Genomic DNA, 23,527 nt, shown 5'->3' with positions numbered 1-23,527 from the left:
TAAAGTCCATATATGAAAAACTCACAGCTAATATCATCATCAAAGGGGAAAAACTGAGAGCTTTTCCTGTATGGTCAGGAACAAGACAGGGATGTCCACTCTCATCACTGTTATTTAACACAGTACTGGAAGTCTTAGCCTCAGCAATCAGACAACGAAAAGAAATAAAAGGCATCCAAATTGACAAGCAAGAAGAAAACTTCCACTATTTGCAGATAACATCATACTCTGCACAGAAAATCCAAAAAACTCTACCAAAAAACTGCTACAACTGATATACAAATTCAGTAAAGTCAGAGGATACAAAATCACCTTACAAAAATCTGTTGCATTTCTCTACACCAATAATGAAGCAGAAGGAGAAATAAAGGAATCAATCCCGTTTACAACTGAACAAAAACCCATAAGATACCTAGGAATAAACCTAAACAAAAAGGTAAAAGACCTGTACTCTGAAAACTATAAAACATTGATGAAAGAAACTGAAGGGAACACAAAGAAATGGGAAGACATTCCATACTCATGGATGGAAAGAACAAATATTGTTAAAATGTCTATACTACCCAATGCAATGTACACATTTAATACAATCCCTATCAAAATACCACCAGCATTTTTCAAGAGCAATCAATCTTAAAATTTGTATGGAACCACAAAAGACCCTGCAATCTCGAAAAAGAAAGGCAAAGCTGGTGACATCACAATTCTGGACTTCAAGTTATATTACAAAGCTTTAGTGATCAAGGCAGTTTGATACTGTACAAAACAGACACATAGATCAGTGGAACAGAACAGAAAACACAGAAATGAACCCATAGCTATATGGTCAATTAATCTTCAACAAAGAGGAAAGAATATCCAAAAGGTAAAAGACAGTCTCTTCAACAAATGGTGTTGGGAAAACTGGTCAGCTACATGCAAAAGAATGAAACTGGACAACTTTCTTACACCATACACAAAAATAAACTCAAACTGGATTAAAGACCTAAATGTGAGACATGAAATCATTAAAATCCTAGAGGAGAACACAGGCAGTAACTTCTTTGACATTGCCCATAGCAACTTCCTTTCAGATATGTCTCCTGAGGCAAGGGAAACAAAACCAAAAATAAACTATTGGGACATCATCAAAATAAAAAGCTGCACAGCAAAGGAAACCATCAACAAAACTAAAAGGCAACATATGGAATGGGAGAAGATATTTGTAAATGACATATCGGATAAAGGGTTAGTCTCCAAAATCTATTAGGAACTCAAAATATTCAATGTTTAAAAACTGAATAATACAATTAAAAAATGAGCAGAAGACATGAATAGACATTTTCCCAAAGATGGCCAATAGCCACATAAAAAGATGCTTAACATCAATCACCAACAGGGAAATGCAAATCAAAACTACAAGGAGGTATCACCTCACACCTGTCAGAATGGCTAAAATCAACAATACAAGAACAATAGACACTGGTGGAGAAAGAGGAACCCTCTTACACTGTTGGTGGGAATGCAAACTGGTGCTGCCACTTTGGAAAACAGTATGGAGGTTCCTCAAAAAGTTGAAAATAGAGCTACCCTACGACCCAGGAATTGAACTACTAGGTATTTACCTGAAGAATACAAAAACACTAATTCAAAGGGGTACATACACCTTGATGTTTATAAGCTGCATTATCTATAATAGGTAAATTCTGGAAAGAGCCCAAATGTCCATTGTCTGATGAATGGATAGAAAAGATGTGGGGTGTGTGTGTGTGTGTGTGCATGCGTGTGTGTGTGTATGTATATATGTATGTACGTATGTATAAATAAGTAAATAATTACATAAATAGAATATTACTCAGCCATAAAATCTTGCCATTTGCAATGATGTAGATAGAGCTAGAGAGCATTATGCTAAGTGAAGTAAGTCAGAGAAAGACAAATACCATATGATTTCATTCAACACGTTTTTTTGAATGCAATTTTATACACAAAATGTAGCCTTAGTTACTAATGTTTTGAAAATGAGCTCCACAGTTAAATATAACTTCCGTTTAGAAAAACAAGGAAATTCTTCTTCCTATTGTCTTGCATATCTTATCTTTTAAAATCATAGAAGTGTCATTTTTACCAGAAAATGGGAAAAGTTAAAGCCTTAGAAAATCCAACTTTGTATTTTATATATTATGGGGCTCTTAAAATTTGAGATAAATGCTTTTTATAAAGTCTAAAATTGTTGAATTAAGGAAGAAAAATGGTTTGTAATCCCAAGATTTATTTTATTACAAAAAAAACCTCAAAAGTTTTGCGTATTCTTCTCCCATAAGTTAACTGTGGCATTTCGAAGTCAGGATTTAATAAATCAATGTGGAATGGGGTATGCGGCTCTATAACTGACTATATGGTGTATTTTGTTTTTAAAAAAATTATTTCACATAAGGCTTGCTTATCCATCATTGAATGAACTTGCACAGATGATACTGCATTCTGACTCCTTAAAGTGTATGTGTTTTCTATATTTTTCTGTCATAGTTGGAGAACACGAAAAATTCAGTGTTCATTCTTACCAACCACAGAAGTATTGCCTAGCAAGTTAATAATCAAAACAAAAACATGAAAAAGCCCAGACTCAACATAATGCCATGCTTAAGAGATACCACCTTCATGAATAAATAAAATTCTAAAAAGGTCATTAGTCCAACTCTGTTATTTTAAGTGCCAAAACACCCAGATCTACAGCTGTATTGAGAACCTACACCTGTACAGAGTGACTAGAAATAACTTGGGTGAGAAACAAAATACCTGCAGATATCATATCTGCTGTATTGATACGTACATTACAGAGACAAACACTTATTTAATAGATACTTGTATTAGTATTTTGTCAGAACCGAGGTACAGAACTTGAAAGAAATAGAATTAAAGCTAAATAAAAATCAATTCTTACCTAGTGACTTGTGTCCCAGTCACATTTTCCAACATGTCACAGAGTGTGAGAAATATCCCTCTCACACTTTTAAGTTTCTGAGATGCAGCAGATACTGGACAATGATACAGAATTTCCTGCTGTTAAATGAAAAGAAACAGAAATGATCAACCTCCCATATTTTCCAATCATTATTTGGTCATGGAAAGTTCAGAATTTACTTGTTAAGAAAAGAACAAAAAATGAGTCCTTTCAGCTGCAGAGGAAGTTTTACTCAAACACAAGGAGGGAAGTATGTCTGGAATTTTAATACATTACCTAGTATTTAAAGCACTGTACTTGAGAGTGAGTTACAGACTCTCAAAACTGGTCATAATACCAAAATACATAGAGTAGGACACTGAGTAGTTAGAGTAATTACGATTAATTTCACTGCTTTAAACTTTAATCCCTTTACAACAAATTCTAATAATGATATTTTATTATTTTTCATTATACAAATTTTCTTATCTCCTATAGTAGTAGTTCTACACAGATACCACATGTAACTTGGAAGGGTCTTTAAATTTAATTACTTTCATTACTGACATTTAAAAGATAACCCCCATCATCTTTGGCAAAATCATCATTAAATCTTTATTTAAACCCAAGACAATAACTGCAATTAAATTTACAAAGTAAAAATACAAAATTATAGTAGCGCAGATAGAAAGAAAGCAGTATTATGATGTTATAAAATCTTATCTGTCTTAAATTTAAAAGGGTTTGCCCACCACAAATTAATCTGAATTCAAACTTTAAAACAAAGCACATTTTAAATCATGGGGAAAAAACCTAGATCTATAAGATAATTCACAAAATGCTTAATATTTTTTTTGTTTTCAAGAAGAGCATGTTCCCAGGAAACAGTTTTACAAAATAAATAAATTTCAAAACAGGATGTGCATTGTGCTAGAACTTTTACACAAAGGGATGAACCATTCCGTATCTCACTTTTTTATTGTGACTTAAAATAATATGCTATTTTTCTCACAAGGCAAATTAAAAATTTCTAGATAGAAACCCATAGAGAATTCAGAGGAGCTCCCAGTTATGCTATTTAATATTTAACATCCCTAAATATTAATATAGCTACTACTGAAAGCCCAAATTCCTAAAATATATCTTTTCTTTGGTTCTCTCTCTCTCCCCATCTTGTTTTGGTCTCTCTTCACAAGAAATAATTATGTGACTTAGTGTCCATGTCTCGGCAACTTCTACATTAGGTCATATATAAATAATGATAAACTGGACACATCTTTTTTTATACTTATTAAGCACATTCAGTATATGCAAATTGCTATAGAATATGTTAGCCAAATACACTCTGCCTAACACTCAAATTTTCTTGCAGTATTTCTAGTGTAAAAACACTTACAAAAATTTTATCCTTAGAAATTAAGTCAAACATCAGTTAAGCTCTGTTGTGCTTACTTAATAAATTTAAACCTTGACTAGTAAATACACATTGCATTTAGCTGAATACCCAACAACACTTGAAACAAATAACCATACAGTCTTTGATTAGGTGTTCGAAATTTCCAAATCTTATAACTTGAAGAAGACAAGTTTTTATTAAATATGTAACTTTCATGAAAACAAAGTAACCCTATGACATTTTATTGTAAAATAAGTCACACCAGTAAAACAGGTCATTTGAGAAGGTCTCTTTTTTCCAAATTTTGAAGCAAGCAGCCCAGAAAGCCTCACTATTAAGGACCTGGCAAACTCTCCAGTTCCTAACCAGTTTAATTAGCTGTATTTTAGGCACTTGTTCGTAGCATGCATTTGCAGCAGCTTCCACTCTGTTCGGTAAGAATAAAAAGCTTCTCCTAATTATAATGCTGATATAGGGCCGTCAATAGACAGAAACCTGTTCACTTGAGAAACATCTACACACTTTCCCATGGAAAGAAAGGCAATGATGACAAAAGGCCTCAGCCGGGATTCTACTCCAAGATGACCTAGAAAGTTTCAGGGTGCTACCATCCCAGAATTTTGTTGTGTGTTTTATATAATAAACAGTTAATTTTCTCATTTGCTTTAAGGTATAAAAGACTAGTAATACATACAAGAAGTCAGAATAATTAACTTTATGTCTCATGTTTTCAGAACAGAGAAGATTATAAAAAATACATATAAGTAAATCCCTTCTTTCCCATTTCAATTATTGACTAAATCTTGATCTATGAAGATGCAACACAAGGAAAATGCACCCCTTGGATAAAATGGCTTTGGCAAGCAGAATATAGCCTGCAAGGATTTCAACAGCAAAGAAATGTAAATTAGGTAACAACCTTTTAGATGGCACTTCTGCTTGAAGCACTGTGGTAAACTAGATGCTGTGAGAGACCCTTCTGCTGTAAAACAAGTAGAGCTACGGCTAGAACATAACTTGTTGAACTGCTGGATACATAAGGAGTAGAGAGGTTTCTAAGGACATCTTCTCCATACCCTTTCAATCCTCTCCCCCAGAACTGCAAAGCAAGCCAGGGCCTCAGCTGGCAGTGATGAGTGGTGGGCAGAAAGACAGAGGTAGGGCTGTCTCGAGGGCTGATGCCCACAAGACTGTCAATCGGGACACTGAGTGCTGGGCTAATGGCTAGCTAGGTAAGCTGAACCCAGGACCACTGCGTTAAACCCGGACTCCTGAGAAAGCCTGGTGTACCTGAGGTCAGTGGCAGAAGCAGAAGCAAATTCTCTCTGGAGGAAGGCATTCCCACTTTCACACCACAGGACTCCCAGAGATAAAATCAAGCAGTAAGTCTAGTCAGTGACCACCAAGGACACAAGCAGGCAAACCACCACATGTCAGAGCTCCCTTAGGACTTAGAGATGGTAGAATGGGCAGATACAAAATAGAGAACACAGAATATGTATGAAATACTTAGAGAAATAAAGTATAGAATCACTAAGACAAGCAAGAGACTACCAGGAATATCATGGCAGATTTGAAATGTAGATTAAAGATTTTTCAGGAACTCCTGAAAATAAAAATATGATTGTTTAAATAGAAAACACAAGACAGAGGTTAGGAACAGTTTGGACATAGCAGAAGCAAGAAATTAAACAAAGAAGGGGCGCCTGGGTGGCGCAGTCGTTAGGCGTCTGCCTTCAGCTCAGGGCGTGATCCCAGCGTTCTGGAATCGAGCCCCACATCAGGCTCCTCTGCTATGAGCCTGCTTCTTCCTCTCCCACTCCCCCTGCTTGTGTTCCCTCTCTCTCTGGCTGTCTCTATCTCTGTCGAATAAATAAATAAAATCTTTAAAAAAAAAAAAGAAATTAAACAAAGAAAATAAAAGATTCCTTACAAAGGAATGACTGACAGTAGACTTAACAGCAATTACCGAAGTCAGAAGACAAAGGAATACTATCTTCAAACAGATTAGAGAAAATAACTTTCTACCCGAATGACATAGGCAATACCACGTGTTGACTTCATCTTCTTCCTCGCCACACAGGAAAACTGCATTTTCTTACCTCCTTGCATTGGGAGAGACCATATAACTAACTAGTTCTAGGCACTGGAACATGGGCAGTTAGGAGTCTGAACTGTCTCGTGGGATATTAGATGCCTTCTCTCATCTCTCATTGATGAACTAGATGCAAATGACCCAGCAGAGGACTCTGAAGCCTTTGGAAATCATGGAACCATTAGATGAAGGGCTCCAACCACTGAGCCACGTGAGCAGGAACATTTATATTGAAATGAGAAGTAAACTTCTATTATGTTAAGCCACTGAGACATCAGGGTTGTTACAGTGATTGGCCTATTCTGACTAATACAATGTAGAATTATAAAGCACCTTTCGAGAAAAGGTGAAAAAAACACCATCAGATAAATAACAACAAAAAGAATTTACCATCAAGAGACTTTCACTATAAAGAAATGCCTAAAATATATGTCTTAAGACAACTGTTTTGAAAAAAAGAGTTAAAGCAGTGTTATAGAATCTGCAAAGATATATACCATGATAAAATTTTAAGAGCAATCACTAAAAAAACAGAGTATACAGAAACCAATGATAGGTAAGAAAAATATTATGGAAAAAGTAGTTCAAATAGAAATCTTTAAAGAAGATGGCAGAAACAAATTCAAATATTTCAGTAATCTATACAAATGGACTCATTAGGCTTGTCAGAAGACTGCTGTGTGTAAGAGACATACCAAAACCATAAAGACACAGAATGACTGAAAAAATTGCTTATTATTCATTTGAAAGACTATAAAAGGGCCTTATTCTTTTCCTTTGCGCTTTCAAGAAGGCACTCACCTCTTCCTTGGATGTTTCCGAGTCGAGCTGCAGTGTGAGATACATAACGATGTGAGGAGTGTCTAGGATATTTTGCTGGATACCTTCAACCTCTTCTCCCCACAGGAGTTTGACTAAATCATTTGTGTTCGACTGTGCCTTTTTCTGTCTTGGTTGAGTTGTTTCCTTTTTCACAGCATATGCATTTTCAAATGTCAGTTTTACCTTTAACAAAACAATGTGTTGATTTTTCAACAAGGAAAGGTCGGCGGCAGTTTTCACAAAGAAGGGCCTGTACATGCACAGACATTTAGGTACACAGAGTATATCTAAAAATCATCCTAGAATATGAGCTCTTTGATGTCGAGGACTGTGTATTCTATTTACATTTGTATCTCCAGTTCCTAGCCTAGTTTTTGGAACATATTATTATAAATATTTATTGAGTAAGAATTTAGAATTCTCTGTACAAAAATTCATTTATTTAAACTTATTCACTGTATTCTAAGTTACTGATAACAAAGAAATACCATGGAAAAACAAAAATTCATATAATCTTATAATTTCAAAAAGAGCAACACCATAGTATGAATGCCGATAGCTCATCTGGGGAAGGGAAAAGGAGGAGACACAGGATTAAGAGGAACTGCATACAGGTTAGCTCTCCTTTCAAGTGTGGTGATATTCAAATATTTTTCTCTGAGACATTCTTTGTGGTCCTTTAAAATAAAGACCAAGGAGAGAAAAAAACTATTAACATGGTAGATCTGGGACCATGAGCCTGAGAAGATTATCTATCAGTTTTATCAAGATAGTTTTATTCTCACGGCCTGATGTCAGACAAGATTGGTAAGAATCCAGAATGTGGCCATTTTCCAGTCGTTGAAAGGTAGCCTCCATGTCTCAATTACTTTTACTTGAAAAAGGAGGTATGTGTCTAGATGCCACCTGGCCAAAGAGAACTTGTTCTTTTTTTTTTTTTTTTAAAGATTTTATTTATTTATTCGACAGAGATAGAGACAGCCAGCGAGAGAGGGAACACAAGCAGGGGGAGTGGGAGAGGAAGAAGCAGGCTCACAGCAGAGGAGCCCGATGTGGGACTCGATCCCATAACGCCGGATCACGCCCTGAGCCGAAGGCAGACGCTTAACCGCTGTGCCACCCAGGCGCCCCAACTTGCTCATTTTAAAGAAGCTCCACTGTGTATCTTGACCAAAAGAAGTTTTCACTAGCTATAGCTAATTTGGTACAGTAAGAACATCATCATAAGCTGTATAACTACAAAGTATTCCTAATGTTTAAAATCTTATCAGAAGACAGATGAATAAAACTGGATATTCTAACTGTAATAATCCATAAAGTTTCAAATTTAAACATTAAAATGTAATGACTCTTCTAAAAATTAGATTAAGTTTTAAGTCAGAAAATAAATTCATGTTTGATCAAAAGTCTGCTCAATGTATGTATATTAAATCATCACACTGTACACTTTAAAAAAGTCATGTACAACCTAAATATATACAATTTTTATTTGTCAATCATACCTCAATAAAGCTGGGGGTGGGAAATGTCTAGCCAATATTTAAAAGCAGATAAAATTATACACATTAAGTTGCATTTGGGAGGAAAATCTTTTTTAAAGGTTATTATGAAGATAGGGGCACCTGGGTGGCTCAGTTGGTCAAGCATCTGATTCTTGATTTCGGCTCAGGCTCAAATAAATGAATAAATAAATCTTTTTAAAAAAGTTATCAAGATAGTAATAAATAACCCCTAATTTTTAATAATTATAAGAGAGAGTTTTTTTTTAAGATTTTATTTATTGGACAGAGAAAGAGAGCATACATGCAGGGGGAGAGGCAGGCAGAGGGAGAAGCAGGGAGCCTGATGCAGGACTTGATCCCAGGGACCCTGGTATATGTGCTGCCGAAGCGAGCACGATCCCAGGGACCCTGGGATCATGATCTGAGCCAAAGGCAGCCGCTTAACCGACTGAACCACCCAGGTGCCCAAGAAGTACCATTTTTAAGGACAACTTTAAATGTGATAAATACTAACACATAGAGTCACTCTTTTTAAAAATGAACTTTATATATTTATATTTTTTCATGAAAAAATATTAAACATATTATTTTTTAAAAATTCATTCATGGGGGCGCCTGGGTGGCTCAGTCGTTAAGCGTCTGCCTTTGGCTCAGGGCGTGATCCCAGAGTCCTGGGATCGAGCCCCACATCAGGCTCCTTCACTGGGAGCCTGCTTCTTCCTCTCCCACTCCCCCTGCCTCTGTTCCTTTCTCTCGCTGGCTGTCTCTATCTCTGTCAAATGAATAAATAAAAATCTTAAAAAAAAAAAAAATTCATTCATGATTCTACCAGCCCATCCAACTGCTGTTAGTATTATACTATAAAATAAATTTGTCCTGATGAATAAAACCTCCTAAAAGACAAATATCTAAATATTCTCTTTTGTTCACAAGGGGTGACTATTTATGGTTGTATTCAATTTTGCTTATCTGTAACTATCTGTGGCATCTTAAGGGCACTAAATCATCTCTGTCGACCTAAAGTGCATTAAGTTAAATAAACATCTTTTCTAAAATAAGTCTCAGATTTATTTTATTAACAAGTAGAAAAGAGACATGAGGGCTAAATTCATTAATATGTATATATTTGGAGTAAAGATAAACCAGGTCTAGATCAGCAGTAATCCGTATAGAAAGGAGGGGAGAAATTCTTCATAAAATTTTCCTGAGGCCTGATGATCATGTTTCCTTACAAAACATGTAATATTCAAATGGAAAAGTCAACCTTTACCGAATTTTTTATGTTTGCTATAAACCTATTGAAAAATGGGCCCTTAATATTACATCAAAAAAGACTGAGTAGAAAATTAGTGTATTTACGGGGGGAAATAATAAGCAAACTAAACAAAAATATAAAAAAGTAGAAATCCTATATGAGAACAATCAAGCATGATCTGATGAAACTTAAAATATAAGATTAAGGTGAGAGACAGCTGAAAAGACACTGTTTTAGAAATGATCTTAGAAGGATGTGAAAAAGAATATTTTGGTGTGAGGTTTTGACCCAATCGAACAACAGGTAAGCATTAGATGGCCTGAAAGACTATGTTCTGAGAGTTGCATCTGTTTTAGTGGGCAATGTTCAAAATATGTATACATAAATAGAAATACAAACACATAAGCAAAAGCATATAAAATCCTTGTACAAGGGTCTCATGAAGTGAATGGCTTGGTGGTTGAGGGCCCTTTTATCTAAGGATGAGAATTTAAAAGTGTCTAAAAGAAAACACATGGGTGGCATTCCTTGGTGGTGTTCCTTGAAAACATGAGAAATCTAAGAATTTGGGGAAATCTTGAACTCAGAGCTTATGACAGGTTAGATGGGAGCTCTGAGACTGTCCCCAGCATTGGGCTTTGGCGAGGAGCTATATATACGAGTGGAGGGGAGGGGGAGAAACATGACTGCAGGGAGCGTGAGATGAGTGATCCTAGGGAAGCAGACGTCACAGAGCCAGGCTGGGTCTGTTGCAGCGTCAGTTGAGAGCTGTGCATACCAGTGATGAACAAGGAGAAAGGTGGTCTTTGGAGAAAGAAATGTGTCTCAGAACAGGGAGGGCACTTTTTCAGCTGAGATTCCTGTGGGTAGAGAGGTCAAAAGACCGGCTGTGACTCACCAAAAATGACAAAAGGAAATGAGGTGGTAAACTCAAAATAAAAACTCACTAATTTTACTTTAGGCAGCAACAACAACCTAAAATTTAAGACTAGTTTGTTATGCTTAGTGAAAAATGACATACTTGAAAACTAACTAATGTTACACTTGGCAAACAGCTGCACTTCTTTTCTGTGGTGTAAGGACATTTTCCCCTCACCATGTCAAAAACTCAAATACACACACCACAGAACCATCCATTAAAATTCTTTTAAGGACTATTTTAGCCACCATTCTTCTGATTTAAGTAAAGTTAGCTCCATTACGCAAAGATAACTACACTTTAGTAAGACATTTTGAAAAGCTTACATGTTAAGTAGCTATAAATTTCAGGATATCTGGTTGCCTTGATAAAATGATAACGGATGAGACAAATAACTAAATTAAGACTTATGTGCTATTTTTAAAAAGGGGTTGATATACATAAATATTAAGGATATACTTCATAGAAAAATTTTATTAAGAAACATCTAAGGGGCAGTGCCTGGGTGGTTCAGTCAGTTGAGCATCTGACTCTTTGATTTTAGCTCAGGTCATGATCTCAGGGTCATGGGGTGGAGGCCCATATCGGGCTCCATGCCTAGCACAGAGTCTGCTTGGGGTCTCTCTCTCCCTCTCCCTCTGCCCCTCCCCCAGCTTGTGCTCTCTAAATAAATAAATAAATAAACAAACAAATAAACAAATAAATACATAAAATCTGAAAAAAAACCCATCTAATACAAAATAGCTTACATGAAACTTCTTATAGAAGGGGTTTCTGTTCCCCCATGGACATTAACCTGTGACATGTTTCATCTTTTCTCATTGTCTGTCTCTCTCAAAATATTTGTGTGTGTGTGTGTGTGTGTGTGTGTATGTATGTGTGTGTGCGTGTACGTGCAATTTGCCCATCCTTTCTTCCCTTCCTTCCAGTTCAGGAGATGATGTGCCTTTCCTCAGGTCCAAAGACACACTCTCCATAACTCATCACTTCCGAAATCTTGTTTAATTACCCTCTACTTCTGTCTTCAACCCTTCCACTTAACAAGCAACATCTCTTCAGCCTCTGTCAAACAAACAAGCAAATTCTTTCTTTCCGTCTCTTCGCAGATAAGAACCAGAGAATCTGAAGCAGTTCCGAGAGCTGACCAGTCTCTCACTGCTGCCTCACGGCCCTCCTGGGGCTCTCTCACAACACCTGTACTGCTATCTGCCTGTCTGATCCTTTCTCCGTTGCCTGGCAGATGCTTTGAATATTCCTCAGTCAAAATTCTGAAGAAAATGAGCCTATCTGACTCAGCAAATTCTCTCTCCTTAATCCTCTTCTCTTTTAGGCAATCTCACTGAGTTACTCAGGATGAAGCCTGGAAGGCACCTTGGCCTTCTCTTTATCCTGCAGGAAGTACGGTCCTCTTTGCTTCACATTACCTTAAATCTAATCTATTCCTTCCTCCATATCCACAGGCCTTTATCAGCTCTCTTCTGGACTGCTGTGAAGCCAATCACCTGGTTTCCCTACCTCCAGTCCCATTCCGAGTGAAATATTCCTAAAATGCAAATCTAATCAAGTCGGTCCTCCACTTTAAAATACCCAAACAGATGGTACTTCTGGGTTCTGAAAATAGAGAAGATTTACAATTTTTTAAAATTTTGCCAGTCTATTTCCTAATTTTTCCATGGCATATATATGACTTTTGTGTAACAAGGAAATAATAAAAGTTAAAACATTCCACCCAACCATCATCACCTTTAAAAAGACTTTTCCCCTCTCTTAGACCTAAGAAATACTTGAGAGGTAAGAGTCCAGGACTACTGTTCTACAGGCTAATCTCCTATAAAAGGAGTTGGCTTCCTCCAAAACTCCAGGAAAATGAGCTATGGTCCAGTACTTCATGCAATCAAACCTGGTCAATTGCAAAATTTGGACCCAAGCTCCCCGATCAAGCCAGAAAAGGGTGGCATTTACTATAATATATATGATTATGTGCTTATTGAATAAATGAGTGCATAGAGCTCCAGCAGTAAAGGTCACAAAGTCAGTAATTAGATGGATACTTGCACCTTTGTTCTTGTCATTTTATTTTTTTATTTTTTTATTTTTTTAAAGATTTTATTTATTTATGTGACAGACAGACAGCCAGCGAGAGAGGGAACACAGCAGGGAGAGTGGGAGAGGAAGAAGCAGGCCCACAGCGGAAGAGCCCGACGTGGGACTCGATCCCGGATCGCCAGGATCACGCCCTGAGCCGAAGGCAGACGCTTTTTTTTAACGACTGCGCCACCCAGGCGCCCCTGTTCTTGTCATTTTAAATACCGAAAACCTCTTTTTCTCAAACCCACAACTTATTTTTAAAAATTTCAAACCTACAAAAAAGTTGCAATAACATAATAATCACCCATGCATTATTCCTCACCCAGTTTCACCAATTGTTAACATTTTGTCACATTTGCTTTCTCCTTCTCTTCTCTGTCTCATTCCCCTTGGCTTCCATCCTCACCCCCACTTTATGTATTCAAAAAAACATTTGGCTGAATCACTTCAGAATTATCTGCTGACATCTTAATGCTTCATTGCTAAAACCCTGAGCACGTATCTCCTAAGGATAGGGGCTTTCTCCTACACAACCAAATATAATTATCACACTTAGGAATTTGAATATTAAATAGAATACTGTTCTCCAAGTCTTTTTCCAAATTTCCCCAATTGTCCCAATACAGCTGTTCCCCCACTGCAATCCAGGATCAATTAAGGATTAGCCACTACATTTAGTTATATGTCACTTCATTCTTCCTCAGTCTAGAACAATTCTCCAGCCTTTTTTTTTCTTTCACGACAGAACATTTTTGGAGACTCTAAGACAACTATTTTTGCAGAATGTTAAAACCTGGCTTTAAAAGAAATGATCTGGGCTTTTTGTACCTCACCTAGCATATAGGCTTCAACTCTGGATTTCATTCTGAATCTATTTATAACAACTTATTTAAAAATCAAGCACAGAACTGCAGAATTGGAACTGGGCTCAGATATATTTGCTCAAATCTCCTCTGATTATAGATGAGAAAACTGAAACCCAGAACAGTCTGGCAATTTGCTCAGAGCAAGGTTTAAAATGGGAGCTCTGACCTCATTCCACCACATTACCACATCGTAGACAGCTTCCAGGCCATCTTCTGTCAGATGACAAGAAGCGTTCAGACCACTTTTACACACCGAGTAGAAGTTTAGAATATTGCCGTTAGATAGTTCCAAATTTCAATGTTCAAAAGTCTCCTATGGTATTCTTTATAAATCAGCATTCCTCTTCTCTTACTGCTTGAATAACTATTTCAGCTGCCATAGACACAAATCAGGTAAAACAACTTTTTCTGGGACAAGTCCGCCTCAGCGAGTTCTGGCCCAGCGAGAACAAAGCCCCACCCAGGTTGTGTGAGAGACGGAAGGATCATCTCTGGAGTCAGTTTCAGTTCCTTGAGTTATTAATTCTGCAGCCTTGGAGAAATCATTAAATCTCTCTTAGATTCTTTTTCGTCACGTACAAAACAGAAACACAATTATAGGTATCAGACTGTTAGGAGGAATAAACGAAATTACTAAAGGAAATGATACCAGCAAAGCACCAACATACTGCCTGGTACGTACCAACACTAGTTCCCTTCCCACTGCTACCCCGGTCCTCCCTGAGCCTCCTATGAGCCTCCTAGTTTACACGGCTGGTAGTGAGAAGCTTACACTTTACCCCCCTTTCAACACTAATGAGGTAAGAAAAATGTGGTTTACTGATAAAACATTACTTCTAGTTAAAGGAATTTTAACTATGTTCTAAACCATTATTAAAGATACATCATGCTAAACGCTGGTGCTTGCTTTTGAGTATGACACAGCTGTAATACTAAGTCTGCTAGTAAGACAAACAAATGCATACATGTTTATACTCAAGGGGTTAAACTAGAATAAAATATTCTGAAATATTAATCATGATTTTCCTCAGGTGATGGGATTTTAAAAGATTTTGTCCCTTACTTCTTCATATTTTCCAACTCTTACAATGAAACTTTATAATAAGAAGAAAGCTCATTTTCTTAAATTAAAGGTTTTAATAATATACATCTTATGATGGAGTTACATTCTCAAATTATATACTGTCAAAATCACTCTGAGCTTACGTTAGGAAGGAGAATGTGCTGGAGTATAACATACTCTCTCAATACGATAAATTCAAACAACTCAAAACAGTTTTTCTTCCATTTTCAAAACAAACTGCTGTTTCTTCATTTAGGCACAAGATGTACATATTGGCACATAAAAGCTGTGTGCTGTGTGTGTATTTAAATACAGAACCACACTTAATGTAGCAAGATGCTCGTGCCATAAAAGGCAAACTGGGCCAACAGCAGATACACGGACTCCTACTTCATACTTAACAAGGACATGTAAATGGTGGGTGGATTCGGACCAAAATATTTAAATCATTATTTCTTCCTCTTTTTTTTTTTTACTTCTGAGTGTGCATAGCTCTATTTGCAAATGTTAACTAAACGTAAATATAATGTGCCTCCACTATAAACACAATATTTTTGGAAGACAGAAGAGCCGTGGTTGAACTCTAGCTACACTGGCAGACACCTGCAACTGACAGAGGCAGGAGGGAGGAGCCCTGACCCGGGGCTGTTGTGCAGCCAGTTTGCTTGGGTGAAGCCGTTTCAGTTGTTAAAATACTGTAATTCTTCATTACTGATTGGTAAGTAGCTGCTGTCTGAGCCCCCTGAGGTGCCCTAATACCCTGGCTCACCCTACGACCTCTCTACACCTGACAACCAAAGGGGACAACAGTATACCCTATTTCAGCATTATGGCTGGTGTCTGCCCAACTGTTAATATTTCGAACACCACCCTGTCTCCATCGACATCTCCCTATCCATTCATAGGCACTGCTGGTCACTGGCTGCCATAGTTATTCTAGCACTTTCATTTTGCATTTGCACAAAGATAGCACTTTTACAGAGCATCCATGTGTGTCGTTGGGGTGTGTGTGTCCGTGTGTGTGTGTGTGTTTTAAGAGAAAGAAGTGAACATAGGAAGTGTTATTTCTTAGAAAATAAAGAATCTCATCATGGGTCCTATTATTTTGGAATCTCAAATCAGACGCAGGAAGATTCTGTTTTATCAGGGATTCTGTTCTTCATCCTGATCAATCCAGAAAGTGGTTCATCCTTTCATAGTCTGATGGACTATCTAACCTATCTAAAGCATATCATCCTCCCTACCCCTCAAAAGAGAGAAAGCTAATTCCTGATACTAACAAGAGCAGAGCATTCCTAAATAGAAAGTACAGCACTTTCAAAACACATCTAATGACCTAAAAATGTCACCTATGACACAAAATGTCAATGCTTAGACTATCAAAATAACTATTATGAAAGAGATTTATTTTTACCTACAAGGAATGAAAAATAATTCACTAAGTAGCTACATAAAGGCTCAGGAATAAGGCTAAATTAGATAACAGAAAAAAAATCAAGAAAATAGTATAACTAATTTTTAATATAAATAAAACCACACTAAAAAAACTTTATAGGAATTGTGATTTGAGTAAATCACAGAAAAGAAAATTTCATGACTGTTTAAAATGACTTCTCTAGGAACTGGATCTTCATCAACATTATAGTAATCATAATGGCACGATAGTCATTATATATATTTTTTAAATTATTGTCATTATTCCTGCTTTACATAGGAGGAGTTTTATTTATAGATATTTCTCTCTCTTTTTAGAATAATCTCCAAAAGCTAAAAATGTTAGCAGGAGCTAAAATTTTTTAAATAGTCAAGTATGTAAGTGTAACTCACCTTATACATGATGATTTTCAGAATCTTAAAAAAGAGAACAGTACATGTAGGATGTCTTTATTTTCTGTAGTTCATCATAAAATACAAAGAACACTGTTCATACCTGCATAGGTCCAGGAATGCAAGACAGAACTCTCTCTATGTTCTCAGAGGTCACATCAACATCATTCACAGCAACAAGCACATCACCTGAAAACAAAATAACAAAGGTCGTTTTATGAATATCCAAAAACAAAAAGACCTAGAATTAGAACATTAAAAAGCATCTATTCCAACCTCTTCAAAGTACTATGGAACTCATTATGTGTTATTATACAGCCCATAGCAGCAGAGCTAAGCTCCCACTCCACTCCTTTCTTATACTATAATACAGCCCAACGTTACGCCAGAACTAAGAGATGAATATTCTCATTTTGGATACAATTGGTAGAATTATGTAAACTCAAAGGACAAATAAAAAATTTGTAGCATAAACCAAGAACGGCACTTAGCAAAATTAAATCTAATCAGTTAAACCCACAGTAAAAAAAATTTGGCTGAAATTTTAATTAAATCCATGTGGTACATCATAACTCAATATGCTGTGGCATTCACCGCTATTATTGATCTGTGCCTACACACAGCTCTTTGTTTCAAAGGCCCCAACCATAACAAAACCCACATGTTTTGGTAAAAGCTCCATTTCCATGGCTTTTCTTTAAATGTGTATGTTTATCAAATTTGGTGGCTTTCATAAAATAAAGATCAGTGTTAAAATGGAAATTTACTTTTATAACATAGAGGTAATATCAAAATACTGTGAGTTTTACTAATAGAAATATATACATACCAAGGTTATTTTTTGTCATTCCTAAATATATCATTAGGAAATGGACCAAATAATGAATATTCATCTAACAGATATTCACTGAGCACCTACTGTGTGCCATGCACTGTTCTAGGCACTATAGATAGAGAATTGAACAAAACAGACAAAAATCTCTACCGTCACGGAGCTTCATACTCTGGGGAAGACAGATTATAAACATGTATATAGATATCAGTGTTGGTAGACGATTCTCCATCAGTCTCTCGTGTTTTCGTACATCTTGCAAGGCAAAGTACTAAAAGTCCTTGTTCTGGATTACTTTTTCAAGGATGTTTGTGAACAGCCTTGGACAACAGAGGTAGTAACCATCTGTAGTACTACTGTAGGAAGTAACCATCTAAAAACATGTCTAACAAAGCTCTAAAAGTAAGAGACATACATGTATTGTCATAACAGATAAGAAAATGGATTTTAGAGCGAGTGTAGTATACATATTTTAAAATGTTTAGTGGAAAATTTTCTCTTTCTATAACAGAAGTGTTATATTTACTTCTCATTCTCCCACATATTTGTTTTCCTCAAGTTCTTGTCAGCAACTCTGTGACTCAGAAATGGCAGGCTTCCTGGACATCCTATCACTGCAGTGGGCAGAGTTCCTTCTCAGCAAGCACACAGGGGTCATTAGGATGCCCTGTCAAAGGCTGAAAGGAAATGAACTGCATGAAATTGTTTGAACTGTTAGGTAAGAAATGTGAATTACTGATGGAAAATTTTATCAAGGTACATTCAGGGTGGCCTGGATGGCTCAGTCATTAAGCGTCTGCCTTCGGCCCAGGGCGTGATCCCAGGGTCCCGGGATCGAGCCCCGCATCAGGCTCCCTGCTCCGCTGGGAGCCTGCTTCTTCCTCTCCCACTCCCCCTGCCTGTGTTCCTTCTCTCGCTGGCTGTCTCTCTCTGACAAATAAATAAATAAATAATCTTAAAAAAAAAAAAAGATACATTCAAAAGTCAAATGAAATAGAAAAAGGTGAAATCAGTTTATTACAGTACTCAATTCCTCAATGTAAAATTAATCATTTGAGAAAATCCATCAATGCATTCCTCAGCATCTGCTTAATATCAAATGTGTAACTGCAGGGCACCGAGGGCTATGAAAATATATGCCAAAGTTTGTTTACTACTCTATTAATACTATATACAAAATGAATATACAGTCCAAGAAATTATTTTTAAAACAAAACTATTACATATAAATGTAGAAAAAAGAAAAGACATCTATATCTGTATCTACGTAAAATGTTGCCTCTGGGTGTATGGGCTTTTTCTTTTTTTGCTTTATTTTCTAAACTGTCTACATTAAACAAATACTACTATTATAAAAACAAATTAAAACTCATTATTTTACAAAAAAAAAAAAAAAACCCACTGTGGTAGGCAGATTAATGGTCCCCTAAAGTTGTCCACATCCTAATCACTGAAATCTGTGAATGTTACCTTACATGGCAAAAGGGACTTGGCAGAAGTAATTAAGTTAAGGATGTTGAGATCGGGAGATTATCTAAGTGGCCCAATATAATCACAGGGTATTTATAAGGAAGGAGGCAGGAGGTTCAGAGTCAGAGAAAAACTTAAAAATGCTACGCTGTTGGCTTTGAAGATACAGGAAGGGACCACAAGACAAGGAATTCAGGTGGCCTCCGAAAAGCTGGCCGAGGAAAGGGATTTCTACCCTAGAGAATCCATAAGGAATGCAGCCCTGTGGATACTTCGATTTTAGTGCAAGAGGGCACATTTTAGACTTCTAACTTCCAGAACTGCAAGATGATAAATTTCTGTCATTCTAAACCACTAAGTTTGGGGTAATTTGTCACAGCGGCTATAGAAAACGAATACACCTGCCTAACAATACAAAACGGTTTTGGCTAAGCGCCAAATGAGAATCAGGGACCATGAATGAAAAAGAACAGATCTGGATGTACAAGGTACAGAGAAGAAGTCACTGGAGAAAAAAAAAAGTCCATCTTGTTAGAAGAAGGGATTTATGCACAGAAGGACTAGGAAATATGTACGCGCCAGTGGGGTGGGAGCGGACTGTGAGTTTAAACTGGTCTTTTAAATTAAGCTGAATTTGACTTCAGGGGGAAGAAAATCTGGCTTTGAAACATAGTTACCATATTGCCATTTTATACCTTCAAGTTAATGCATTTACTGTCAAGGCATTTACTGAAAAATTCTTAAATTTTGAGAGAATTAACTTTATTATATATTTTTTGAATTCCAATTATCAATCCCTCACTTATAATATGCAGGCATAAGCAGAAAATTAAGGTCTCTCCTAACCTATCATTCTAGAAATCCTTGAATAATGGTGGCTCATATATTATAACTATCATTCAAAACATTTCATTAAGTAAAAGATCACATTCCCTGGTGATGCCGGATAAGAAACTGGTGCAAGGTTTTTATTTCTCATTAAAATAGAAAATAATACTACAGAAATGTTTGAAAAATTACTGATGACCCCGGCACTTATAGCCATAATTATTTTCGCAAATTATTTTTAGTCTTTACTTACATTGACACAAGTGAGGTATAAAGGAATTTCATCCTTTTAAACTTCTCAAGCAATAAGAATTTTTATGTTGGTACATAGTGTTTAGATGACAATTTTAATAGTCAAATAACAAATACATTTATCAAATTATAATTCAAATAACCATACTTCAGTTTGACATTGTCATGCTTTTTATTTTTTATCCTTACTTAAAAAATGCTTAAATAAATGTTTTCATGCACATAGTTTTCTTTCTTTTACATCTGGGGTCAGCAAGCTTTCTGTAAAGGGCCAGATAAGTAAATATTTCAGGCTCTGCAGGCCATATGGTTTTTGTTGCAGCAACTACTCAACTCTGCAACTGCAGCTCGAAAGCAGCCATAGACAATAAACACATGAATGTGGCTGTGCTCCAGTCCAGGTTTATTTCTGAACACTAACATGTGAATCTCACATAACTTTCATATGTAATAAAATATTAGTGTTTTGATTTTTTTTTTTTTAAATCACTGAAAAGGTAAAAATCATTCTCCGTTTTCAGACTACAAAAAACGAGTGGTAGGCCTGATCTGACATACAGGTCATGGTTTACAGATCTGTTTTAGATGATTTCTTTTGGATAAGTGTCTCAAAATGGATTAAATGGGTGAAGTGGTACATTGTTGTATCCTAATCCTTATTTCCAAATTACATTTTGAAAGGATTAAATAATTTCTTTTCTTTTTGGCTTCAAAGAGAAATCCTTTGGCACTTTCCCCGCCCATTCAAGTGAGCACCACAGCAAGTGAAAGAGTTTTGTGAATAGAAATGAGAACTTGTAGGTCCCAGCTTTATCACCGACTGCCCTCTGTTCTTCAGTAAATCACATAATCCTTCTGGTACTCATCTGTAGAAGGAAGTAACTGCACCAGAAGCTCTCTAGGAAGGCCTAAAAACTCTAATTCTATCTTTCCAATGAAGTCACTGCTGGTTTCTTTCCTTTACTACTGGGTCAAGTACCACAGGTTAAATGTGGGAAAGAAATGATGTGAGGGAGGAGAGACAGACAAATACAGTAGAGTTACTTTCGTTAACAAAACTGAAATGTTGGGGCGCCTGGGTGGCTCAGTTGGGTAAGTGTGTGACTCTTGGTTTCAACTCAGGTCATGATCCTGGGTTGTGAGATCGAGCCCCACATCAGGTTCCATGCTCAGCTTGGAGTCTGCTTGAGATTCTCTCTGTCCCTCTCCCTCAGACCCTCCCCCAACTTGCTCTCACTCTCTCGCTCTAAAACTCTAGGAGAAGAAAACTGAAATGTTTTAAGTATTACAGAAAGTGAAAATAAAAATGTGTATCAAATAGCAACATGCAAAATTTTAGAGAATAAAACCATTCATTAGGTGCTCACAAAAAACCAAACCTATCTTTCTAAAAAAGTACTTCAAATGTTTTAACTGGAAACAACCAGAATGTCCATCAACAGTGAAATGGAGAAATGAATATACAGTGGAATACTACATAGAAACAGCCTGGATATTTTTCACAGATTATAAAATAAAGAAAATAAACGCAAGAGAATTCACACTATATACTTCTATTAAAGGAAGTTTAAGAAGAGGTGAAATTAAAAAAAAAAAGAAGAGGAGGAGGAAAAGTCACTCTGTTGATAGAAAACTTGACTTTCAGAGGGGAGAGGGTATTAACCGGGAGGAGGCACAATGGAGCCTTCTGGGTATTGGAAATGTTCTTTATCTTGATCTGGGTGGTAGTTACACAGGTATATACATACGTCAAAATTCGTTGAATGTACACTTAAGATTTGTTCATGCTTTGAATGTATGTTATACCTCAAAAAGATTTTTTAAAGGATTAAAAAAAACTTCAAAAAACTTAAAAAGAGAAATAGCACAAGTGTGTCATATAAAACAAAGTTATTCAGTTATCACAGGTGAGAACATTAGAAGTTACACAAAAAGCACTCAAAATAAAAACTTCGTTTTATTGTTGAGAAGAAACATTCTGCAGGGGTACGTTGTCTAGAACGTTGTGTGATTTCTTTAACCCTATCCTTTCCAATCCTTAAAAAACACCTAGTTAAAATGAGGAAAAATGGGTCATTGTGATGAAAAAAAAAAAATCACCAAGGCGATAGGCAGTTTCTAGGATGCAGGTCAAAAGAGGATTTGCTTTGGTCTAGGGATGGAGGCTGGCTATGGGTAGTCAGGGAGCAAATAGCTGACACTTTTTTTTTTTTTTAAGATTTATTTATTTGAGAGAGAGAGAGCACATGTGCTCACGTGCATGGGGGTGGGCAGGGGCAGGCAGGGGCATAGGGAGAGGGAAAGAGAGAATCTTAAGCAGACTCCAGGCCCAGTAAGGAGCCCAACACGGGGCTGAACTCCCGACCCTAAGATCATGACCTGAGCCGAAATCAAGAGTCAGCCACTTAACTGACTGAGCCACCCTGGCGCCCCTAACGGTCAAACTTTAAGAAAAACTCAGAAATAAAAAATAAAGATGCAAGTCAGCAGCAAGAACAGCAAAAATGGCACCAGAAAATGCAGCAAAACCCCCCAAATCCCAGCAAAGAAGAATCAGAATAGAATGGAGTTCTACCGCCGTGAAAGGAAAGAATGGGAAGAGTCCCCAGTCTCACTGTGTTGGCCAACGCACTTTAGTCAAAGGACGGCCATTCTCCAGCGAGAGGATGGCAGAAGTCACCCCAGCAAAGTGCATTACCAGGACAAAGTTTTCAAGATCCTCCTGCCTATGGGGTTACCTCACGGTTCAACTACAGACTTCAGTGTAAAATGGAACTATGAAAGAAACAAATGAGAAAATTCCATGCTGTGGGATTAGCAAAGTCACCATGACATTAAAATTGTCCATTATTTATTCCCAAAGTATGTAACTTTAAAAATATACATCACCATAAAATTAAAAATACGAAAAAAGATAAAACAAACCACCTATAATGTCTCTACACAAACCCAGCACTATTAGCATTTTGCTGTATTTGTGTTTACTTCCAATTGTTTTCCCTGTACATATTTTTCTACAGTTTGTGCATTTATTCAATAAATGCTTCTGAGGGCTTATTTATCAACCAAGCATTTTGCTATGCACCAAAGATGAAATAATCATTTTATTCTGACAAATCTTTTTTTTTTTTTTTACTTACTGGTAAATCATAAACTCTTCCATTATGAAACTGAAATCATGCACTTCATTTTTCTGCCTTTTCACTGCTATTCATACACATGCAGAAAAGTGCACAAACTGTAGTAGTACAACAATAGATTATCAAAAAGTGAACATTCCCATGTAACCACACTCAGGTCAAAAAGTATACTACCAGCATCCTGTGTATCTTTAAATCATTTTAAAGATAAACAGGACTACATAGCAGTTTCTTCTTCTCTGTAGTTCA

General features: G+C 36.6%; 1 protein-coding gene across 1 annotated transcript in view; it reads right to left on the bottom strand.

The window, feature by feature from the left end:
- INTU (inturned planar cell polarity protein) overlaps positions 1-23,527 on the bottom strand; it is a 74,920-nt gene that overhangs the window by 37,680 nt on the left and 13,713 nt on the right. The window contains exons 3-5 of the mRNA XM_026499301.4: positions 16,860-16,945; positions 7,216-7,419; positions 2,924-3,042 (exon numbers count right to left, since the gene is read on the bottom strand). Coding sequence (XP_026355086.2) covers positions 2,924-3,042; positions 7,216-7,419; positions 16,860-16,945 — 409 coding nt within the window. The remainder of the gene's footprint in view (positions 1-2,923; positions 3,043-7,215; positions 7,420-16,859; positions 16,946-23,527) is intronic.

Source organism: Ursus arctos, unplaced genomic scaffold, assembly GCF_023065955.2.
Source record: "Ursus arctos isolate Adak ecotype North America unplaced genomic scaffold, UrsArc2.0 scaffold_11, whole genome shotgun sequence".
NCBI lineage: Eukaryota > Metazoa > Chordata > Mammalia > Carnivora > Ursidae > Ursus > Ursus arctos.
The sequence above is the reverse complement of the archived record's forward strand: the minus strand, read 5'-3'. Positions and strand labels throughout refer to the sequence as shown.